The 23,682-nt window shown below is 42.3% G+C and overlaps 1 protein-coding gene across 1 annotated transcript in view; it reads left to right on the top strand.

The window, feature by feature from the left end:
- The first annotated feature begins 15,126 nt into the window (after positions 1-15,126).
- The window catches only part of AHNAK2 (AHNAK nucleoprotein 2), a 34,537-nt gene continuing 25,981 nt past the window's right edge, over positions 15,127-23,682 (top strand). Inside the window, exons 1-9 of the mRNA XM_064422587.1 lie at positions 15,127-15,133; positions 15,325-15,401; positions 16,171-16,260; positions 17,041-17,097; positions 17,697-17,838; positions 18,191-18,366; positions 19,150-20,548; positions 20,843-20,916; positions 21,526-22,839. Of these exons, the coding sequence (XP_064278657.1) occupies positions 15,127-15,133; positions 15,325-15,401; positions 16,171-16,260; positions 17,041-17,097; positions 17,697-17,838; positions 18,191-18,366; positions 19,150-20,548; positions 20,843-20,916; positions 21,526-22,839 (3,336 nt within the window). The remainder of the gene's footprint in view (positions 15,134-15,324; positions 15,402-16,170; positions 16,261-17,040; positions 17,098-17,696; positions 17,839-18,190; positions 18,367-19,149; positions 20,549-20,842; positions 20,917-21,525; positions 22,840-23,682) is intronic.

Consider the following 23,682-nt stretch of genomic DNA (forward strand, 5'->3'; position numbering starts at 1 on the left):
TGACTCTGAATGTGTCCTTCCCCCTCCTTCTTCTTCCCCCAGCTCTATATGCTGAGCAGATGCCATATGGTCTGGAATATCCTTTGGGTCAGTTGGGGTCAGCTGTCCCAGCTGTGTCCCCTCCCAGCTCCTTTTGCACCCCCACTCTGCTCAGTGGTGGGGTTGCTGTGAGGAGCAGAAAAAGCCTTGACTCTGGAAGCACTGCTCAGCAATAACAAAAACATCCCTGAATTATCAACACTGTTTCCAGCACAAATCCAAAACACAGCCCCATACCAGCTACTATGAAAAAAAATTAACTCTGCCTCAGCCAAAACCATCACAGTAACAAAAACTGTGGTTTTATAATTAGTGGTTCTTTGCAAAATCATTATATAAATATATATGTATGCACAATGCGTATCTATATAAAAGTAGTATGTGCTTAAACGAGTTTTGCACTGATAGGCTACTTGGCAAAGAAATCACTTTTAGTTGTCCATTAGGGCTGGATTCAATAGAAATTTTGGCTGACTTCACTGCAAGCCTTGGAAACCATTGGAGTATTCAAGACTTAGGCAGTCAGATGCCTGCTTTAATTTCTATTGACAAAGGAAAAGGAGGGATGAGTAAATGTAAAACATTTCCTTCCAGCTAAGAGAGGCAGCATGGTGCAGGGAGGAGGTGGAATCCAGGACATCTGGGTTGTATTTATTGCTGGCTCTGCTGCCAACTTGCTTTGTGACTTTGAGCAAATAATTTTATTTTTTTTTCACTTTGCTGTCTAACTTTCTGCAAGGTGGGGAGAGCTCACCTAGTTTCACATGGGGAGGTGGAGGGACTTCCTTGGTGACCATGACCAAGATGCTACAGCTTGATATGTGCTGGCAGATTAATAAGTGCCAGTCAGTGCTGTCTGTGTGACAGAGGGTGCAAGGGGTAGCTGTGCCTTTTGAGACCCAAAGGGAAAAATGGTCCTGAAGTAGCACCATGCCTGCATAAACATGTATCCATAAGTGCCAGTAACCAGTGCCTCCTACATCACAAAGTAATTTGGAGCTGAAGCTGGGTTGGCAACCTCTATCTATGATCTCCTATTTCATTTTCTACAGCACTCCTAGGGAAGAGCAATTGCTTTGGGGCTAAATCACAGAGAATGAAGTGTCTGTTTTTAAATGGTCTCTGTATTTGTGCTTCCTGGACCCAAAGCTGTTTTCAGGTTTTCAGTGTGGAGGAAAGAAGGCTGGCAGCTTCCTTTTCTTTTCTTTTTCATAAGATGCATTTTCTGCCAAATGTGAAGAACTGAAAAAGCATGTGAAAGCCAAGAGAGAGTCATATATGGCCCTCTGCGTGCCACCACGACTGTAGTCCAGCAGTGATTCTTGGGCTATTCCCAGAAAATTCCTGCCTATCTCTTATTTGCCTTTGTTTCTCATTTTATACAACACTGATGTCTTCGTGCTACTTACTGTATCCACCAATGGAGCGCATGGCTAATCTACAAAATGCTTGCATTTTTTTCTCAAAGCATTTACTCTTGCAAGGTTGCAGGTGTGATTGCTATGAGCAGTGATGTGTGCTCTACTGGATTTTGCAAGATGAAATCAAAGCTGACCTCAGCCCATATCACAGTCTGAATTACAAGATGAATGCAATGTAACATGCCATGTATCAGCGAGGCCAAGTGATGTCTTGCTTGAGTAGGCACAGAATTGAAATATCAATACTTCAGGATTTGATCCTGTGGCACTAGATGATCAGCAGGTATCATGTAACTCCTACTGATTTTTGTAAGCTTCCATTTATGGCTGTGTCCTTATGATCCTGCTGGTGCGCCAAGATGTCTTTAATGAAAACTTCTGGAAATACCTGGAACATGAGAGCTTGGGCAGACTTATCTCTCCACAAAGTTGTACAGGAACTCAAGACTCTGTTGAGTATTGTACAGATGATGGAAGAACTTGGCAGGAATAGTGGTAATCATGTGCCTTTATGCACTGCACAAATCTGAGAATAAAGATGCAATATTCAAGTCTAGAGACAGAGTGATTATTAAAATCAATAGAAAACATTGATGGAGTCTGATCTGATTTATACACTCTACTGGAATATTCCCCTTTATTTTTTTTAACCTACAAAGGAGAAAGTTTATTAAGAATAACAGGGTAACATGAGTATAATTTTTTCCTGACGTACTCTAGCTTTGTTGTAAGCTGTCCTAGTTTAGGTGTCCCTTCAACTGCATTGATTTTCTCTCCTCTGCAGGGTACATAATGTATTCTTCTTCTCACAGTAACATATTTGGCAACTAGAATCAGTCAATTGAACTGGGGTGCAAGACACCTGGGTTCAACCTCTGCCTGGGTGGGTGATGCAGTCACATCACCTTTGTGTCTGCCTCCCCCTCTGTCCAGCCCCCTCCCCTTTGGCTCCCTCTGTTAGTTTAACAGAAAGGCCTTTGGGGCCAGCACTGTTCTCCATTGTGTATTTGTACAGCCTAATGAGGTGTCAGTCTTGGGACAGGCTCTTGGAAACTACTAAAGCATAAATGGTAATAAAAATTAATTAAGTGAATACCCATGTCTTAGGTGTCAAGGCAGGGTGCAAAAATTATCTCCAGTAAAGTGGTCTGAGTGTTTTAAAGTGTGATACAAAGCTTCTCCAGATTTCAGAGGCTTAAATCCATCTCTTAGCATGCAGCCAGGACTTCCTGCAAAGTTCTCTAGTCCTGCACAGGCAACTTTGTGTTGTGAAGTGAAAGCTCGATTTGAATTGCCGTGGGTTAAAGGCAGTTATTCCCACAGTTCCCATTTCCTAATGTTTTCCACTTATGATGTTCTTCTCTTTTAATGTTCATAGTAACTTGTGCCAAAAAAGGTGTTTCCTATCATGTTCTCCTCACATTGTGTGTTGTGGTTTAGGAATTTTTTTTATTCCATATTTTCAATCCCTAGAGAGCTAACGTTAGTCATAGACATGCTTTTGGCTATCAGATTCATGTGTGGTTTGCTATAGCAACAAACAAAAGCATTAGTCAGAAACTGGCATGAGGCTATAAACACATATTTTTTTGTGATATTACCCAGAGTTAGCTGAATTTATCTGGTACACTGTTGCCACACAACTGCATTGTATTTAGACTATAATCCTGGTTGAAAAGGAACATCATAGAAAACCCAAATAATACATTATAGAGGAATAAGCAAGTCTTTTAACTGGTGTTGTTGTCTGAAGATCATGGCCAGATTCAGCTATTGCACTGTTATAAATTCAGCTGAACACCTTCAGGACACAAATTTAGATCAGAGGCTAAAATCTGAATCTATATCAATGGAATAAAAGGAAAATTATCATTAAAAAAATAAAATCTTACTTTGCCTTTGCTGTTTTCACCTCCATAATTCTACTGCAGCAAAATGATTAGAGGTGGGTGTTTCCAGATTGCAGTAGATAGTGTAAGTCCACTGCCAGCACTCCTGGAACACATTGTCTGCAGCATGGCAGGGAGGGAGCACTGGTAAGGACAGTCCCTGTGTGGCTGTGCCACCACAGCACTGGGAAGGTGCAGTTTGTGCTGAGCTGCTGTCTGTCCAGCTGGTCTGGGCACGGGAGGAGTGGCTGGTGCAGCAAGTCCTGGCTTCCCTGGGGAGCTGGTTGGATTTTTTGTAAGGCGTGCACTGAAATCCCACAGCACCAGTCCCTGAGCCAGCTAGTTTAAGGGTTGCCCTGAAGGCTCTACAGAAGTGGTGATTTTTGCCTAGGCAGAGTAGGCACATTCCTGCTTTATTCCAACCATTTGTCTTCTCATCCCTGCACCTTTTCAGGAACATGAGCCCTGCTCTGTTTTGACAGCTGCATTTAATAAAAAACATATGCATGAAAAATGTGTTTTCCAGTATCCCTGAGCTGGCACTGCTCTGCAAGGAGAACTTAAACTTCCCTAGAAATTGTTCAGATACATTTTCAGATCCCTCTCTTTGAAGGTATATGTGTGAAGTGGTCATGACCTTCCCTGCTGCAGAGGTGTGCAGAGTAACATAGCTGTAATATCCACACCTGCCCAAATGATAAAAGTAACAAATCCATCAGAACCTCCTTGTACTAACCAGTCTACAGGTCGTTCACAGGACCAGTGGTTGCAGCTGCAGAGGATAAACCTGCAGCAACCTGTATTTTGCACATGTGTGCTTGAGCCCTCTGAGAATTGGCTTCAGAAGTTCAGGGATCAGGAACAAGACCTAGCATTGGCTGAGTTGTGTTCCAAAAACAAAGGTTTTTTTCCTTAACCAACCCCCTAGCAGAAGGACATGCCCCAGGAGATTCTACATTTTAACCCTCATTCTGTGCTTTGCTGAGTGTTGTTGGATCTGGGTCCTACACGCTTGAGACCCTGGCCCAGGTGTATTTTCAAAACCTTTTGAGGTAATTTTTCCACAGTAGATTTCCCTGATGTAGAAGTGTAGAAGGAGCTGATTTTCAGTTAGCAGGACTTCAGGAGGCTTTGAGCAACCTGGTCTAGTGAAAGGTGCCTCTGCCCATGGCAGGGGGGTTGGAATGAGATAATCTTTAAGGTCCTTTCTAAATCATTCAGTTTTTCTATGATTCTGTGACTTTACTTACTCTGGGCTTATGTGTGGGTTTGTCTTTGCCCTTCTCTCACGTGTCTCCTTTTACATCAAGCCCTGCACTTGATTTCTCTGAAAAGAAGAAGAGCTCTGAGTATTTGTCTTTTAAGGTCAGCAGAGTGCTTTTCTGTTACTCTCTTTTGGTCAAATGGGAGCAGATCTTCTTCATAAGTGCTCAAAGTGGGATTAAGTAGTGTTCAAAGTATTTGCAATGAAGAAAGAAACAAATTCTACTCTCAGTGTAGTTGCAGAATTCTGTCAACACTGCCCCAACACCACTATATAAAGCAAATATTTCAGTCTCTGCTAAAACCCTGTTAACATCTCAGTCCACGGAGGACTTTGGGACTGCAGTATTTAAAAATGTCACAGTAAGATGGTGGTGGAGCCTTTTGTTTTAGACGGGATAATTTCATGGTAGCAATCATTCTCCTTTTCTGGCGTTATTGACTATAAGCTGTGCATAGTGCAAGGAATGCAAATCCACCTTCCTTAGGAGAGGACAGTGGTCTCTCTGCTGCACACAGAGCTCACAGAGAGCTGAACCACTGCTCAGACAGCAGAGTCCTCATGGGGCCATTGCACCAGGCAGGGTGCAAGACAGCACAGCTAGTAAAGCACCATTGGTGTAAAAATACTCTCTGCAAAGAGGTGCAGAAAACCCTACAGATGGACTGAAGGGCATCTCCAGGTGCCTCCCTTTCTTTCCTTTTGCTCAAACTCTTCACAGTTCCACAAATCAAGGTGGTCATTGCTATTCTTCAGAGTGGGGACAAGCCACTGAATTGTCCTCCTGTTGCACAGATTTAAATGACTCTGAAGAAGCCACATTGGAGCAGATCTCAAAAACTGTAACTGAAGCTCCAGGATCTTCCTTTTCCTTATACTTTGTATTGGTACAAAGCTCTTTTATTTCAGTGGAGCTCTTGATCTGGCTGAAGAGCAAAATGTAATTTACTCTCCCTTATGAATTAGTCTGAATTTAGCACAGCTGTTTATCAAGAAAAACCTTACCATGTGCCTCCAAAAAGAATGCATCCTGTTTTAACTGAGTTACAAGATGCTTAACCTGAGTGTGAACAGACCATTATGATAAAGTTACTCATTTCTATTAGATATCATTATTTTCATATTACAGAGAAGCTCTGGGTGTTTGGAAATGTTATGAATCAGCATTAGGGTTGGTAATCAAATCCAAAAAATAGTCCTCTTGGTGCTTTCAAGCAACTCCACCCATCTCAATTCATTCACCAGTTACTACAAGGATGAACCACAGTGTAGTTACTTTCTTGATATTTCAGTTTTTAACCAGAAAGAAATCCAGAACTGCAGTAATGAGTCTTGAAAGAAATGGTTTCTCCCTGTCGTTTACACTAGCATCTGTGAAACCTAAAACTGAAATCTATTTCCTTAACTAAACTGTGTTTTCCTCTAATCTATTAAGCAAGTGTTTTGATTTGTTATTTTTGGGTGCTAAGAGGTACAGAAATGGAAAATCAGTACTGAACCATTTAAAAACCACATGCAAAGATTCAATTTTATTTGTTCAAAAACATAATGCAAAAAAAGTTTGTCAGAATCAGTTTTTCCTTCTGTAAATTAATATGCACTTAAAATTCCAATGCTTTTCAGTCTTACATAATTATTTCTAATATCAAACAATGAAGATTAAGTTAACAGATTTAATTTGTAAAAGAAGACAAATATCAAATGACACATTTAGAAATTACTGGGGCAAGGTATACATCTGTTAGGGAAAGGTGTTCCAAAAAGAGGTAAAAACCAATGGGCTGAAATCAAGAGCCAACATTTTCAAAAAGATTTTGGTATGTGACCAATTAAATTATTTTGAAATCCGACCTTTTTGTGACTGAAACCCAAGTTTATAGTCCATTTATTCAGATTTGAATTACACTGATGTGGGCAGAACTAAGCTAATTAATTTATTTATCTGACTCAATGGATTAGTTTGTCTGTAAATGAGATGTTACGCTTTTGTAAACCCACAGTCTGCATCCAGAAATTCTCTCTAATTTTAAAGAGAATCTCCTACCACACAAAAACAAGGAAAACTGAGCTGTGCCAAATGCTATTTTGCTACTGTCAGTGTTTATTGACAGAAAAGATTTTTATCTTAACAAAGTGAGGGAACTGTTAACTTTATCTTTGATGTAAAATATTTTCCCATAATAATTTTCTGTCACCTTTATCCCATATCTCTTTTATTACATATACATTAAGGAATTTAAAAGCTTAAAACATATTTTCTTCTGTGGTGATTTACATCCAAACAAGTTGCTCAGGGAATTTTCTCTCGAGCTGAAAACCTGTTTCCAAAGGCAGATATTTATATAAAAGCCCCCATAAAAGGTTGTGGGAAAACTACCAGGTTTTTTTCTGCATTCCTGTTTTGAGAGGGGCTGTGCCCAGCATACCAAAGCGACGGCCAAAGTACCATCACTCCATTAATATTGCTGTATCTGGGCACTTGATTGTGCACTGATCTCTATCAGTTGGGTAAGGAAAAATAGGTCTTCTAGACCATAAGGACCTTTAGGCCATAAGGATCAGAGTACAAATCCTTTTTCTTTATATATGTATGTATGTATGTATGTATGTGTTTATATTTCTCCCTAAATACAAACATTTTTACTGAGCATTGATTCTGATGAGGATTTTTTTTAAGCAAAGGGTTTGAAGAACATTTTTAGCAGTTTGGGATAAAATGTCTGTTTCTAATTTGGAGTGGTAAGTGCCATTTATACAAAGCTTGCATCAGTTTCTTTGGGCTTTTTGCAAAATGTTAGCAGTTCTTCTTATCTTGAGACATAGTCTTACAGAACAAATGTGCTTTCTACCAAAACCACTGAGAATTAGCATCTTTCTTCAGTGTGTCAGTATCGGGCTACCTTAAGAGACAGCTTGGTGTTACAACCACTTCTTCTTAAGAAATACTGACTCTGTGGCCAGAGAAATTGAGTCTTGGGGCTGCCAATCAAGCCTACGCAGGCAGAGAGATCATTTTCCATAAATGCATTCATTTGATTCATTTATAAATCTGAGCAGGGCTGTGCTTTGGCAGTGGAACAGGCAATCTGCTCTGGTAGAAGCCTGAATTCTTGGAAGGGTGAATCAGAGAGGAGCAGGAATGTGGCAAAGTTAATTTTTGTGATCCTTATGGGCCTTATCTGCAATAGGCACCCACCTGCCTGTGCTTCTGGGCGAGTCATGGTAAGAGCTGAGTTCACAGCTGTCCAGCAGGGAAGACAGCAGGAATCAACTCCTTGCTCTGAGAGGAAGACAGATGTGCTGTGCATTTCCTTCCCAAGTCTAGTTTGTTGTATAGGTGAAGGGGTTTCTTTCAGAGGGGAGAAAACTGCAAGATGCCTAATCAATATACTGGATAACCAAATAGCTGCAGAGTAGTTCCCACTAGGGTTTCTGAAGGTGGTAAGCAAGTGAGAGCTCTTCATTTGCAACATGTTCCTGAAACCCTTCTTAAAACTCACATCATCCACATGGGCAGTGACATTCCAGGAAATTTTATTTGGGTATCCATACAACTATTTACAGCACAGTAGCCAATCAATTGCAAGTCACACCAGTATATCCCAAGAGATAAAACTGTTGAGAGTCCCAGGAGATAAAACTGTTGAGGATCAGACCAGTCTTTATTGCTTTATTTGTCTATGACTTGCTAACTCGTTTTCTGTCCAAAAGAGTGGTAAGCAATTTTGGTTCAGTCCAGGAGTTTGGGCACACATAGAAACAATTGCTAAAATGTGATTCCCTTCTCTTATCGTCTTTGTGAGAACAGGCCCTGCAACCCTGGAAAAATAATAATTTATAATCATCAGAGAGGGTTCTGATTCACAGTTATTCCATTATCACAATCTTATGCAAGAAAGCACTGTATGAATTCATGCAGGAGGTAAAGCACAGACTGGAAACCCATTCTGTCACATAAAATCTGAGAGAGGAAAACTCCTGCCTAGCACATGCAAGACAGAGACACAGGGCAGGAGGTTACACCTACCCTCCATGCAAACAGACTAAAACTGAGGATGATACAAAACTTGTGCTTCTGAGACAGAACCATGGCCTAGGGGAAGCGGCACCAAACCTCTGGCTGCCTGCTGGGTACCATGAGCAATTACCTTTTTCACTCGTGTTTTAGCTAGGAAGAGGAGGAATGGACAAGGAGAGCCAAATACAGCTATCAACCTACCAATGCTGTCTGCTTTTGCTGTCTCTTTTGGACATCACTCTCTTCTAATGTTCTTGCAATAAATTTTGGTTAAGAGCTTATTTTCAAATTCTCTGTTACTTGTAGGAAATGTTATTCTGTTTCAGTAAGAGGTGAAATATCAGACTAATGAAATACTTTAGTTAATATTTTTCCCTTGTAGCAGAAGAGTTATGTGGATCTGGCCAAACTACATTTCCTATATAGCCAAGTAACCAATAAATGATGATAGCTAGATGAAAGTCATTAACTCAGGATCTGCAAAATTTCAGTTTGACAGTTGGGAAAAAAAGTCCCCTGTGCTTTTCATGTTAAAATATGACTCAAACTGAGAAGGTCTGTGCAGAGCCCCACCAGAGTGATTTATTTTCATGTGCTGAATTGTTCTATGGTTTCTATTAAGTTTATCTTTACCATCAGTAGAAAAGGTAGACCACTGTAAGAATTCAGAACTTCTTTCTTCAGCCTTCCTAAAGGTTTTGCTCCTATTGTGAAGTGTGAGTGGGAATGCTTTTAATACTTTTAAATCTGTGGGCAGAGCTTATCAATAAACACACACTCATGGGAAAGTCATTCACCCTTCTTTTCATCTGGGGGTTGCTAGTTTCTGTTTTTATGGTAGTGTTTATATCAGTTCTTAGTTGCCAGTGCTCTTACACATCTTTCCTGATATTAGTCAACCTGTAGAAAATGCTCTATAAAATCCTACAGAGCTCAGTATGGTCTGCAAGGAACCTTAATTCCCGAGGCATTTCCCTGCTTGGATGCACTTTGCAGAGCAAAGTACTGTTCCTTTTGATAAAAATAAGTGTTAACTTCATGGACAATCCTCTGGTTGGGCAAGGAGACTCATGATTGTAACTCACATATATATAATGTCTTCAAAAGGTTTTGAGATGAAATGATTTGAAGGCTTTTAATGAAGTACTCTAACAGCAACAAGGGCAGCTTAACATACCAAGGCAATGAATCAAAACATCTTGTTCATGCCTTGAATGGAAGGAAACTATTCACACACGTTGGTTATTTGGGAGTAGCTGCTCCTTTAGCACGACTGTGGCCCTGCTTTCACTCCCAGGTCTGAGCTGCATTCATCACAGCACAAGTATGCAGCCCCGGGACAGAGTGCAGCCAAGGGGCATTGCCAAACCAGTGCAAAACAAAGGCAGGAGTGTAGCTTGAGCACCGGCCCAGCTGGTTCTGATAGCATCCCGCTGATAACGAGGCCTGTTCAACTCCTTCAGCAGCAAAATCTCTATCTTCATTCCACAGAGCAGTCCTTTGCCTTCATCCCACAGAAATTTCAGGGCTTGGTGGGGAGGCTCCCACTGGCAGCACAGAGCACAGGGGAAGCACTAAGGCGGTGCTGATGCTCCCTTTAACACGTTTTTTTTGGGGCAGAACTGCTGCTTTTCCACTGTGGCAGCCGCTCCGTGCAGGCCTGACGAGCTGGCTCTCGGAGGTGGAGCCGCTGCGTGCCCCGCTGTCTCGCTGGCAGCGGTTCAAGTGAAGTGACATGACATTCCAGCCGTGGAGGGCTGGGAGAGGCAGCAGCCCTGTCGGTGACAGAGTGCCCGCATCCCCCGTGGCCATGGAGCCTGCCCGGACAGAGTGACAGCCGAGCATTCCTGCTGCGCTCCGGCCGTGCCCCAGGGCCCTGCCCAGCAGTTGCTGTAACTCAGTCCGTGGGATCTTGCAGGACAATGGAATGAATCCAGGTCTCTGGAATGCACTAGGAAATCTCTGTAGAAGATGAGCCTCTTGATTTTTTTTTTTTTTTTTTCTGGTGGTTTTCCCCAGCATCACTGGAGCTATTTACTGGAAATGCCACAAACCTTCTCGAGGTCTTGCACAGACTGTGCAAGAGCCTGTGCTATAACCACGTTTAAACCTCATGGCAGCTTCCTTCAGGAACACAGCACATGCATAGCAAGGTTTATTTGCAGACACTTTCAGATCTTTATCTTTGCAGCTGATGCTTGCAGGATCATTTCCCTCCAGCATTACTTGCTTGGAAGTCAGGTGAGCTTACCTATCTGAAAAAGTGCTCTTGAGAGGCCAAGATTAATGTCAGGCTTGTGCATAGTGTTCCTGTTATCAAGTGCTTTCCTGAACTGGGACTCGCGATTTAAAATATTCTAAGTATTCTAAGTATTCCCTATTTCAACTGTAAGAAGTGAATCAGAAGGAGCTGCAGGACTTCACGGCAGCACTGCTCAGGAGCTGTGAGAGCTCTGAGGGAGGAGAAGGAATCCCAGTAATTGCGATACCTACAAGAGAGGGAGAACAAGCTGTGGGGGGAAAGTCAGGCACACCATCCATCTGGAGAGAAGGATGTGGTTTTAAAAACAAAAGACTTTCTGGAGAAATGCATTAGCCATTCATGCATGAGGAATAACAGCCCTGTGTGACAGGGTGCCTGAAGGCAGAGGGACAGACCGACCTGCAGGTACAGGGACTGATGGCTGCAGGAGGAGAGGTGTGGTACAGGACCCAGCTGAAGCTGTCCCTGACAGCAACCATGCACAACTTTGTTTACAGCAAGACATAAGCCCATGAAGGAGCACGATGAAAACTGCTGACCTACATGTATGAATTCTTTAGTGGGTCAAACATAGTGCCAACCATGACAATGACATAAAATTATTACTGCTGTTGTTTGTCTTGCAATAATTCATTCCTCCTTCTCCTTATTAATGACACAAATGAGGTTATGTGTCCAGAGCATGCTTTGCACTGTCAGAAAAGACCTGATCTAAAGATGTCCCAGCCTTGCTCACATGTCAAGTTTTTTAACTGGATATGGACTCAGAGTTATTTCCACAATACTGCACAAACAGAACTGTTAGTTTCTTGTCACAGCTTAGAAATGGTAATTAGCAAATGCCAAAATCCTCATAAAGAAAAGGCATAGGTTGTGACAAAGCATAAAGAAAAGGCATAGGTTAATAACAATAAGTGAATGAGCAAAGCATAAAAGTTCTCACCTGTGGACAGATATTTATCATGGATCAGGTTTCTGTCAAGAGAAATTATGTGTTGAAGTAATGTTGAAGTTGATGCAAGGAAAGGTAATATGCTTAAAGATAAGAGCAGATCACTTAAATTCACTATTCATGTGCAAATATAACTTTAGTACAAAATCTTAAAAATCAAAAAGCCCCAATCTAAGAACTGCAGAAAAAGGGCTATAGCCTGGAACAGAGAAGCTAGGATGATCAGCAAAAGACATTTTTGTTTCTTTTATTAACATCTCTAGTATTTTCATGTACTGTTTTATTTAATTTTTAAGCATACAGATCATAGGAATTTTATATGCCAGTGTTCCAATTAAAACTAGGTTTCTCTTTATACAATACATTAAAGCACATTTGATTTAAATTCAATGACACTGTCATACTTGGAATTCATTATATTGTATCAAATGTGATTTTGGAGACTGTTGCCCACTGAATGTGAATACCAAAAAAATAATCTGTTTTTCCTTCTGGTTTTGTCCAAACAGTCCATCTGGGTTGCTAGGCTAAAGATAAAATGATTTTTAAATAATTGTATTTCAAAAAGCAGATACACATTTCAGTCATATGATATGAAAATGATCCAGCCTATATAACTCCTACTGCTTATTTTCAAAAAATTCCCTTGTTCTGAAGTCAGTCCAGTGGCTATTAGAAGTAGTCACTGATGTAAATTCCATCTTGTTTATGAAAACATTTTGAACAAAGCATTGATTGTCCAGGGTCTGTAAAAAAAAGTTAAAATCTATAAAATGTTGGCATTGCTACTATTCAGGGCATGAGAATGACATGCATATAAATCATAGTTTATTGGCACAGGCTTTTCTACTCAGAAAGAAGGCTTTGCTGAAAATGTACTGTAATGCCTCTCTTTTATAGATTTCTTTTGAAAGTATTCTGAATCAGGAAATAATCAGAAGCAAATCTTAGTTTACAGTAGGAATCAAGGGCACGACAAGTCTTTTATGACAAGGGATAACTATCATAGAGGGGCAGCCTAGGCAGAGTTTGGGGAAATCAGGGTGGATGGAAAAGTCTCTGTGTGAAGCTTTGGGAGGGAAGGTCATCTCTGTGTGTCTGATGCCCCTCAATGCAGCCTCACCCACGTCTCTGTTAGCCCTGGGGACAGTAATATGTTGGTTGATTTTTTTTTTAGTAAAAGGCGCTACTATGGCAGTTTAGGAGAGGTGCTGTACTTGCATTGCTCCAGTTCCAGACAATTAAAGTGTCACTGAAGTTACATCAGAGTAAAACAAGAAAAACTTCAGTGAACCACCCTAAGAAGTCTTACAGATGATTCTTTCCTGTTTCTTTTCCAGTAGCAAAATTATTGGCAGCCACCAGGGATCAATGCTGTAGTTAATGTTGGAGTGCTGCACTGAAGAGCAAACACTCCAGCAATCCAAGCAATTTCTGTTAAGTCATTCTACTGGACTGCAGGGCTTGTGGGTGGGATTCTCCCAAGTGAAAAATATGGCAATGCCACAAGACTAAGTCCTTACTATTTCTTGGAATTTTAGTAACAGCCATAAAATTTATTGTTGGCACCTGAATCTTAAGAAGCACTAGGCAAATTAAACAATCAAGCATCAATCCTGCAGCTCTTCTCCTCATATGATGCTTATTAAAATACATTTGGTGAAGTGCTTCATGAATGGATTCCAGAATTTTCAAGCAGAAATGCTTACAATCAGGTTCATAACTCCATGTCTAATTTTTTTAATAAGGTTATGCTAATTTTCAAATTTTTTTGAGCTTCTGAAGACTGCAAAGGCTAGAGCTTGTGAAAAAAAAAAAAAATCAAGCTAAATTTCAGGCAGGTCATTAATCTGAGCTAAAATGTGCATTAAGACCATTTTCTAGAAATTGCTAGAATTGTCCATTGTAGGTGTCAGGACTAGTGCTGTGAAAGCTAAAGGAGGAATGGTCTGGCAGCTCTGATGTGTTCTAGGTTCATCCTAATTCCCTGGAGCTGGAATACTGCAGGAGAGCTGATTATGATGCTGTACATATGGCTAATGTGGATTGCCTTTTATTTTATCAAGTTTGGAAGCCTGACCCACAGATTGTTAGAGGATATTCCCACTGGAAGCACACTATTTCCTTTCATCTTAACAAAGTACTGCATCACTGATCGCTGGGGCATAACTCCTGCAAAACTTTGCCTGTACTATATAATTTCATCTTCAAAAAATCAAGGAAGAAGTAAACATAGGGAATCAGAAAACTATGAGGAGTGACCAGCAAAATCCCAGCCTCTTTAACAAGAGCTTGGCAACATGTCTGAGTCTGTCTTGCAGACATGACTAAGTCGTGCCATCTTGTCTGCACACACAGTGTGTAATGTCCAGAAATCTTGTGTTCCAGCCCAAGGATTCTCCATTTAAAACAGACAATGTGTGGCACAGTTCTTCTTGTCAGTTGTTTTCTCTAGTTTTTGAGCATATTTTTAAGCCAGAGGATCTGTTTAGGAGAGCCAAAGCTATGTATAGTAATGGCAGTTGCAGAACTGAGTGTTGGGGAGCTAGACAGCCTGATGGCTTGGAAAAAACAAGCATGGAGACAGGAAAGAGACACAGTTATTAGGACAAGGACTAGGGCATGGGTGTGAATAGCTGGTGCATTAGGGAATAATATGTAGTCCAGCCACACTGTCCTCTACTGGTTAAGCCTGGATCTCTGAAAATGTTCTAATTCATGCTGTTTTCATTCTTTGGTGCCAAATTTAAAGCATTTCAAGAGAATCATACTTTCAGACAGCCCATCTCCTTCATCTCACCTCTGTTTGCCCTCAATACTTTTAAAAACTAAGGAAACACTGTCTTTTGTACTGTCAAGGTTCATGATATTTACTCTCCTGTTCTTAAGACTTTTGTCAGAAGTGAGGAAGAGATTCAATATGGGAAATTTCAATCAATTTAATTCATTGTGAATTAGAAAACCGTTAACTAATGATTCTCTTATTTTAAAGAATAAAACAACTCAGGGCAAAACACTTCAGATTCCCTCTGTACACCTCTCCTTCCCTTTTTCTGGTCTCTAATCCTTCCAAGCCTTCAATGTGGGCTATGCTCAGTCCCTGTGGAAAGGTGGGGGCTGGTGCAGGAGACCAGGGTCAGCAGATGGTTGATGCTTTTCTTTTTCTAAAGATAGCAGAAACACTCATATCCAGAAATGTAAAGGCTTTTGTGAAGATGAAAACCCCCCCACCTTGGAGAAAATGTGGAATTAGAAGTAAACCAGATTATAACCCCTACCCATGGCTGGTAGGGAGAACTAGATGATCTTTAAGGTCCCTTCCAACCCAAACCATTCTGTGATGCTAGGAATCTAAATTAAGGCAGGCCTTTCCAGTGGCCTGTGCACAGCCTTTGCCGTGCTGCTGCAGCTTGCAAGCTGACTGCTCTGTGCTCTGTGTGCATCGTGCAGGCACCAACAACCTGTGTGCTGCTTTCAGGTTCTGGACGACAGCTGAGAGCGGCCGAGCCCCCGGGAGATGCTGATGCCGATGCAGATGCAGAGGAGGAAGATTCTGTGAGTTTTTTAGAGTTGAATTTTTCTGTGATGACAGTTTGGCAAAATGGGATCTTAAATATTTTATTTATGGCTTGGTCAGGCTGGTGGTTTTCCTTCCCATTAAAAACGTATTTTTGGGATTGTCCTGCCAGCTCAAAACCCAGAAAGATGTTTCAGTGTAAAGGAATCTGCTCTTTGCATGGTTCATTGGCATAAGTTTACTACCAAGACTTAACAAACTATTATATGGCTGTTAACTACAGTAACTTTAAGGATTTAGACAGTTTAGGTTCCCTATTGTCTGTCTGGAGAAGGAAGAATCCCAATTGCTTGTCAGCAGAAATTCCTGCTGGGACTTTTCCAAGGTTTGCTTGCTTATAGAGGGCAATAAAGTTTGAAGCCATTGGATGCAAAGTTTAAGTGTGCAAATAGAGCAAGGAAGGGATTTTTTTTTTTTTTTTTACTTTTTCAATTAATACTAATTGATCTGTTCATTTTCAGTCTGTTCAGTCTGTAGATACATACAATACATAAAGAAAGTCAAAATAAGCTTACCACTGTGTTTTATCTCTCAGAACTCTGTCCCTTGTGGTTTTGAGTGCTTTAACATGAGAACTGTACTTGTTCTTGACCTAAAAAAAAGAGTTATTGGTTATTTTTTATCCACCATCACTAATGAAAGACTTTTACTCAGAGGACACTATGGATAGCTAGAGAAACATTCCTAAAAATGGGTCACTGTTTAATGGTGGATGTTCCTTTACCACTGCTCATGTCTTTTCCACAGGTTAATGAAGTGGCAGTAGAAGACATTCGTCCAAGGCCACAAGGATCCTCTCCAGTTTATGAGTATCCCGTAGAAGAAGACTATTTAAAGGCAAGATACTGAACTTTCATGCAGACGTGGCCTTATCAAGTTGATTCAAGAGGCTTTCGCTCCCACAAGTAGCAGAGAGTTATGTGCCACAGAATGGGACATTCCTGCAGCCATATTGTCTTCCTGTCCCAACCAAAAATGCATCTGTGTTCATTGATGGATTTATTTTATGCTGGACTTGCTGACCATGTTCTTGTTTCTTGGCAAGAAAATGCATTTGACTTAATTCTTAATTGTAAAGGACACAAGGCAGAGAGTATAAAGAAATTATAGTGTTTTTCCTGTTAGACTATATGGTTTGAATCTAACTAATAAGTATTTCAAAATTACCTGTACCTCTTGGTCATTCAAAGTTATAGATTAAATTAGTACAGCCATGTTAAGTAGGGAACAGTTTAAAATTCATGCTGAAGTTGAATAAGTAAAAAAAAAAATTAAGTTTACAAAATTGAAAGATGATTGATGTACTACATTAGGACACAGAAAAGCTCCCAGTATCATAAGACTTTTGGTCTCTGACCAAATGCAAATTTTGGTACAATGATCTCTGATTTAATGCAAATTTTGGTACAATGAAAGGAAGCCTTGGCATCTAATTTACTTCTGGGATTAGTATAGTTAAATCATTTATGTTGTACATGGCACTTGATCCTGATTTTATTCTGTTGCCTTTAAAATCAGCATCATTTCTTGTTCTAAACAATGAATTTTAACTGACTTTTGTTGTACTTGAGAACATGGTGGCTTCTGAATTTGAAATAATTAAAAATTGTTTTTCAGCTTCAAGAAGCAAACAAAAAACATTCTACAGACAAATCAAAGCAGAGTCATCCACAGGTCAGTCTAAAAGCACTCTGTAGTTTTAGGTATGAGCCTTCTATATAGTTTGTTAAAACACACAGACATGAATGGGTACACAGAAGGAAGGACAAATGGTCAAAGAGTCACTTCGGACTTGTTTTGACCAGGAATTTCATGAATGGCCAAGTTGTGGCACAGGCAGGAACATTGATTTGTCCTATTTGTGGTTGTTCCATAATTCTTTTTAGAATTCTTTCTTTAGCCTTCTCTGATTTGAGTGCAGTACAGCATTAGCTCTTACTCTGACATTTCTGGCCCACTGACTTTAATTTGAGTGGTTAACATCTTCACAGAAAATACAATCTTTCAGCCCTAAAAGTTTCCACATGTTTCACATTTTAAAATTATAACCTATTTTCTCTATGACCCTGATTAAACATAACCCTAACACACGTGCTTAATTGTAATTTAGAAAATAATCGAATCTGCACTAAGTATATCCTCTATTTTGGATAATCTTTCTTGAGCTATTGAAAATATACCTGAGGAGACTAAGATTTTTATTGTAGAACAGCTTAGAACCCTTTAATACAAATGAATAAAAATGATAAATTCACATATTTTTCCATCTCTAGGAGACAATGGAAGTGACCCTGAAAACAGAAGTGGAAGCTGGAGCTAGTGGTTTTAGTGTGAAAGGTGGAGGAAATGAAGGAATATTTATTAAAAAAGTACTTAAGGAATCTCCTGCTTCAAAAGTATTTAGTCTTAGAGAAGGTACAGTCTGATTTTTTTTATTTTGTTTTGATTTTATTCTGTATCTTTAAATAATGAGAATTGTAGCTGTGTGATCTGCCATCTCTTTAGGTATCAGAAATAGTAGATTTCAAACCAACTAATGTTATCTGTGAGCTTAAGCTGTCCATATTAATAATTTCTAAGATCACTTTCCTGAACAATAATGAAATGTGATTTTTTTGTATACTGTAAAAAAATCAGTTTTCAGTGGAACAGTAAAGAAGACACACAGAAAGTAGTATATACAAAACTAAAATGGAATACAAAAAACAATTGAGAAAACTATAAGAAAACACAAAGTAATTAAAATTATGTATTATTCTGCTTACAGGTGATCAGCTTCTAAGTGCTACAATATTTTTCGATAATATCAAATATGAAGATGCACTCAAGATTCTCCAATATTCCGAGCCATACAGAGTCCAATTCAGCCTCAAAAGAAAAATTGCCGTGCAAGAAGATCTGGAACACTCTACAGGCCAGCAGAAAAAAGAAAGGATAGGCCAGGTAGATTTCTGATTAGTTTACAAAATTTGGGTAACATACTACAGTAATGTGCTGTGTGGAAATAGATCATAAAACACACGCTTGTGTCTTCTTAAGACTTACACGTGTGTTTAAAGTTACTAGCATGAATATTCATTATTTTAAAAAATCCCACATAATATTTGCAGCTTTTAAAATATCTTGAGTGAGACTATGGATTTTATATAAATCCACAATCTTGTTTGAGGGTGTGAAAATATTCTTTAGTGAGTCAGCATTTTTTAATTGTTAATTGTCCACTGATGGAACAGACTTGGGTAATCTCTGTAATACTTATAATAAGTATGTTCAAAAATTTAAAATATCAGTAAAAATTTTTATCCAAAACTCCTCTTTAAGACTTTTCTATTAAAAAAAAAATCTGTGTTTAACCACTGATATTTTGACAGATCTCTTCATAGGTTTCTATTAACTTAAAGAGTATCTTTTCTTCATATACATATACATAAATACTATATATAACATATATTTTTACAGGTGTATACACATATAGCAACCTCTGTTTACTGTAATGTCTTGCAAGGAATTAAAATCTTCAGAAATCCATATATTATAGTCAATTTGTGTTATGTAATTTCTGCATGACATTGCATATTTTTATAATCTTCAGGATTTTTAAAATAATAAGTAGATATTAATAATAAAAATAACATTTTTATACATGTTTTATGGTATGTTTTTTATTTTCTGTTGCACCTATATTTAGGTTACTTCTAATCTTCTGACTACTACTTGTTCTTTTAGGAAAAAGAATTCAGTGAGAGCATTCCTGAAGAAACACTGCATGTTTCAGGAAAATCCATTTCAGAAGAAGACAGGGAAACATTAATTGTAAGCCAAAGGGTAGGAAGAAGTAAGAGACCTAAAAAAGATAGATTATCATGGCCAAAATTTCAATCAATCAAAAATAAAAAGATACTGAGGCACAGAAGATCTCATAGTACATCAGATGCGTATGAGCCTGCTTTGCAGGACATTTCCCCTACAAGCACGGACACAGAGTCTCAATTTCCACAAGAGGTCCATACCAAAGAGAAAAAAGGAAGCCAAAGGAAGCTGAAGTTCCCTAGCATTGGATTCAGAATGCACAGGTCCAAACCAGAACCACAAGAGAAGCAAAAAAAAGAAATAAAAACGACACTGATCTCTGAAAGAGAAAAAATATATAAAGATGATATAAGCCTGGAAAATCCCGAAATCTTAACTGTTGAATATACCACATCTCCTGCTTATGAAATGAAAATGGGGGAGGGACATGAAACTTTAACAAAAGACTTAAAAGAGATTAAAAATGGCATTCCATCTCATGTAAAACAATGCCCTGAAGTTGAAATAAGCATTAAAAAAGACAAGGAAGCAACATCAAAATTTAGTGTACCTGAAGTACCAGACATAACAACAGAGATACCAAAGCCTAGTTTAGAAACTGCTGATCTGAAAGTAAGCCCAACTAAAAAATCACCACAAGTCTCATCAAAATCCCGAAAAAAGAAACAGAAAGGAACAGCAGATAAAAAAGATGGAGAAGGTGGAATTAACATAGACTTGATGGGTCACAATATAAAAGGATCTGTACAGGTAAAAGGCCTAGAAATTGGCACAGCTAAAGCAGAATTACAGACACCTGACACACTGGAAACAGGAGAAAAACAAGCAGAAGACACACAAATACTAAATATTCAGAAAATAAACTATGGCGTTTCAGTGTCCGAAAGAGTAGAGACAGAGACGGACACTACCAAACAGGGAAGTGACGTTCCAGAAAAAACAGCTGATATGACTTCAGAGGACAATAGGAATTTCAATGTGAAAACTGTTATACCAGATGCAGAATCAGACACATCTACTTGGAAAATACAAATGCCGTCATTCAAAGTGACCAAAGCACCTAAGACTGACATGAAAATAGCAAGAGAAGAAAGCAAAGAGGACACAGAAGATAGTGTAACAAAGGAAAGGATGGAGGAAGATGGCATACCCACAAATGACAAGGCCTTAAATAGGGAAATTGGAATGAAGAGAGGAGAAAAAGATATGGAGGGGAAAGAAAGCAAATTCAGACTGCCAAAGTTAAAATTCCCTACATTTACCTGGTCAGTTAACAAGGAAGAAACTGACCAGCCTGAAGCACAGATAAGTGAAAGTGATATAAAAGTGCAAACGGTAGAAAATGCAGGAGCACTTCAGGTAGGTGGACCACCAGAAGAAATTACATTTCCAAGTGCTGAAGTTAACACAGGAATATCCATAGAAAAAATAGATGAAAACGCTATAAAACAAAACCTTGAAGACCAGTTGCAGAGTCCGAAAAAAACAATAAAAAGTACCAAAATGGAAATTAAAACTGAAGATAGAAAGGGAAAAATGTGGATTTCAGAAAGAGAAACTAAAGTAGACAAAAATGAATTCAATAAAAAATCAAAAGACAAAATTTCAGAAATAACACAACCTGACATCAAAGCTCCCAAGGTGGACATCAGCCTGCCCTCCGTCGACGTCACCCTTCCGCAGGCCAGCGTCGACCTGCAGGCGCCCGAGGCCACTCTTAGCCTTGAGGGAGATGCCAAAGTCCCAGAGAAGGAGGCCGCCAAGACCAAGGACGGCAAGTTCAAGATGCCCAAGTTCGGCATGCCTTCCTTTGGCTGGTCCAGCAGCAGAGAGCCCAAGGGCACCGTGGCCGCCGAGGTGGACGTCAGCCTCCAGAAGCCTGAAGTTACACTGCCTTCCGGAGCCGCCGAAGTGGAGGTGACCCTGCCCGCGGCCGATATCCAAGCGCCCGGAGTGGAGGTGACCGTGGAGACGCCCACGGTAACAGCAGAGGGTGAGAAAGGCCGATTCAAGATGCCCGATGTCAAGATGCCCAGCGTCAAGCTGCCCAAAGTCAAAGCTCCCCAGGCGCAGGTCAGCCTGCCCAAGGCCGAGGTCTCGCTGCCCAAGGGCCAGGAGGGCGAAGTCGCCCTGCAGGGCCCCGAGGCCGAAGCCAGCCTGGAGGTGGCCGCTGGCAAAGCTGAGGGTGGCGGCATGAAAATACACATGCCCAAAGTCAAGGTGCCCAGCGTGGTCTTCTCCAAGCCCACCGTCAAGACTCCCAAACTGGACGCAGACGTCAGCCTCCCGCAGGCGGAGCTCAAGGCCGCCGATGCCGACATCACTGTCACGGCCCCTGACGTCAAGCTGCCCTCGGTCGAAGGCTCCCTCGAGCTGCAGGCGCCCGACGTAGACCTCAAAGCGCCCTCCGCCGAAGGCAAGCTGGAGCTGGAAGGCACGGGCCTGAAAGGCAAGCTCAAGATGCCCAAGTTTGACAAGCCCAAATTCACAGTGTCCTCCCCCAAGGCCGAGGCGCCCACAGCCGAGGTCAGCCTGCCCAGCGCAGAGCTCGACCTCCCCTCCGCCTCCGTGACGGCTGCAGGGGAGGGCACCGGCGTGAAGCTGGAGAAGCCCTCCCTCAAGATGCCCAAAGCCGACATCAAAGCTCCCAAGGTGGACATCAGCCTGCCCTCCGTCGACGTCACCCTTCCGCAGGCCAGCGTCGACCTGCAGGCGCCCGAGGCCACTCTTAGCCTTGAGGGAGATGCCAAAGTCCCAGAGAAGGAGGCCGCCAAGACCAAGGACGGCAAGTTCAAGATGCCCAAGTTCGGCATGCCTTCCTTTGGCTGGTCCAGCAGCAGAGAGCCCAAGGGCACCGTGGCCGCCGAGGTGGACGTCAGCCTCCAGAAGCCTGAAGTTACACTGCCTTCCGGAGCCGCCGAAGTGGAGGTGACCCTGCCCGCGGCCGATATCCAAGCGCCCGGAGTGGAGGTGACCGTGGAGACGCCCACGGTAACAGCAGAGGGTGAGAAAGGCCGATTCAAGATGCCCGACGTCAAGATGCCCAGCGTCAAGCTGCCCAAAGTCAAAGCTCCCCAGGCGCAGGTCAGCCTGCCCAAGGCCGAGGTCTCGCTGCCCAAGGGCCAGGAGGGCGAAGTCGCCCTGCAGGGCCCCGAGGCCGAAGCCAGCCTGGAGGTGGCCGCTGGCAAAGCTGAGGGCGGCGGCATGAAAATACACATGCCCAAAGTCAAGGTGCCCAGCGTGGTCTTCTCCAAGCCCACCGTCAAGACTCCCAAACTGGACGCAGACGTCAGCCTCCCGCAGGCGGAGCTCAAGGCCGCCGATGCCGACATCACTGTCACGGCCCCTGACGTCAAGCTGCCCTCGGTCGAAGGCTCCCTCGAGCTGCAGGCGCCCGACGTAGACCTCAAAGCGCCCTCCGCCGAAGGCAAGCTGGAGCTGGAAGGCACGGGCCTGAAAGGCAAGCTCAAGATGCCCAAGTTTGACAAGCCCAAATACACAGTGTCCTCCCCCAAGGCCGAGGCGCCCACAGCCGAGGTCAGCCTGCCCAGCGCAGAGCTCGAACTCCCCTCCGCCACCGTGACGGCTGCAGGGGAGGGCACCGGCGTGAAGCTGGAGAAGCCCTCCCTCAAGATGCCCAAAGCCGACATCAAAGCTCCCAAGGTGGACATCAGCCTGCCCTCCGTCGACGTCACCCTTCCGCAGGCCAGCGTCGACCTGCAGGCGCCCGAGGCCACTCTTAGCCTTGAGGGAGATGCCAAAGTCCCAGAGAAGGAGGCCGCCAAGACCAAGGACGGCAAGTTCAAGATGCCCAAGTTCGGCATGCCTTCCTTTGGCTGGTCCAGCAGCAGAGAGCCCAAGGGCACCGGGGCCGCCGAGGTGGACGTCAGCCTCCAGAAGCCTGAAGTTACACTGCCTTCCGGAGCCGCCGAAGTGGAGGTGACCCTGCCCGCGGCCGATATCCAAGTGCCTGGAGTGGAGGTGACCGTGGAGACGCCCACGGTAACAGCAGAGGGTGAGAAAGGCCGATTCAAGATGCCCGACGTCAAGATGCCCAGCGTCAAGCTGCCCAAAGTCAAAGCTCCCCAGGCGCAGGTCAGCCTGCCCAAGGCCGAGGTCTCGCTGCCAAAGGGCCAGGAGGGCGAAGTCGCCCTGCAGGGCCCCGAGGCCGAAGCCAGCCTGGAGGTGGCCGCTGGCAAAGCTGAGGGTGGCGGCATGAAAATACACATGCCCAAAGTCAAGGTGCCCAGCGTGGTCTTCTCCAAGCCCACCGTCAAGACTCCCAAACTGGACGCAGACGTCAGCCTCCCGCAGGTGGAGCTCAAGGCCGCCGATGCCGACATCACTGTCACGGCCCCTGACGTCAAGCTGCCCTCGGTCGAAGGCTCCCTCGAGCTGCAGGCGCCCGACGTAGACCTCAAAGCGCCCTCCGCCGAAGGCAAGCTGGAG

The sequence above is a fragment of the Passer domesticus genome, chromosome 6 (assembly GCF_036417665.1).
Source record: "Passer domesticus isolate bPasDom1 chromosome 6, bPasDom1.hap1, whole genome shotgun sequence".
Classification (NCBI taxonomy): domain Eukaryota; kingdom Metazoa; phylum Chordata; class Aves; order Passeriformes; family Passeridae; genus Passer; species Passer domesticus.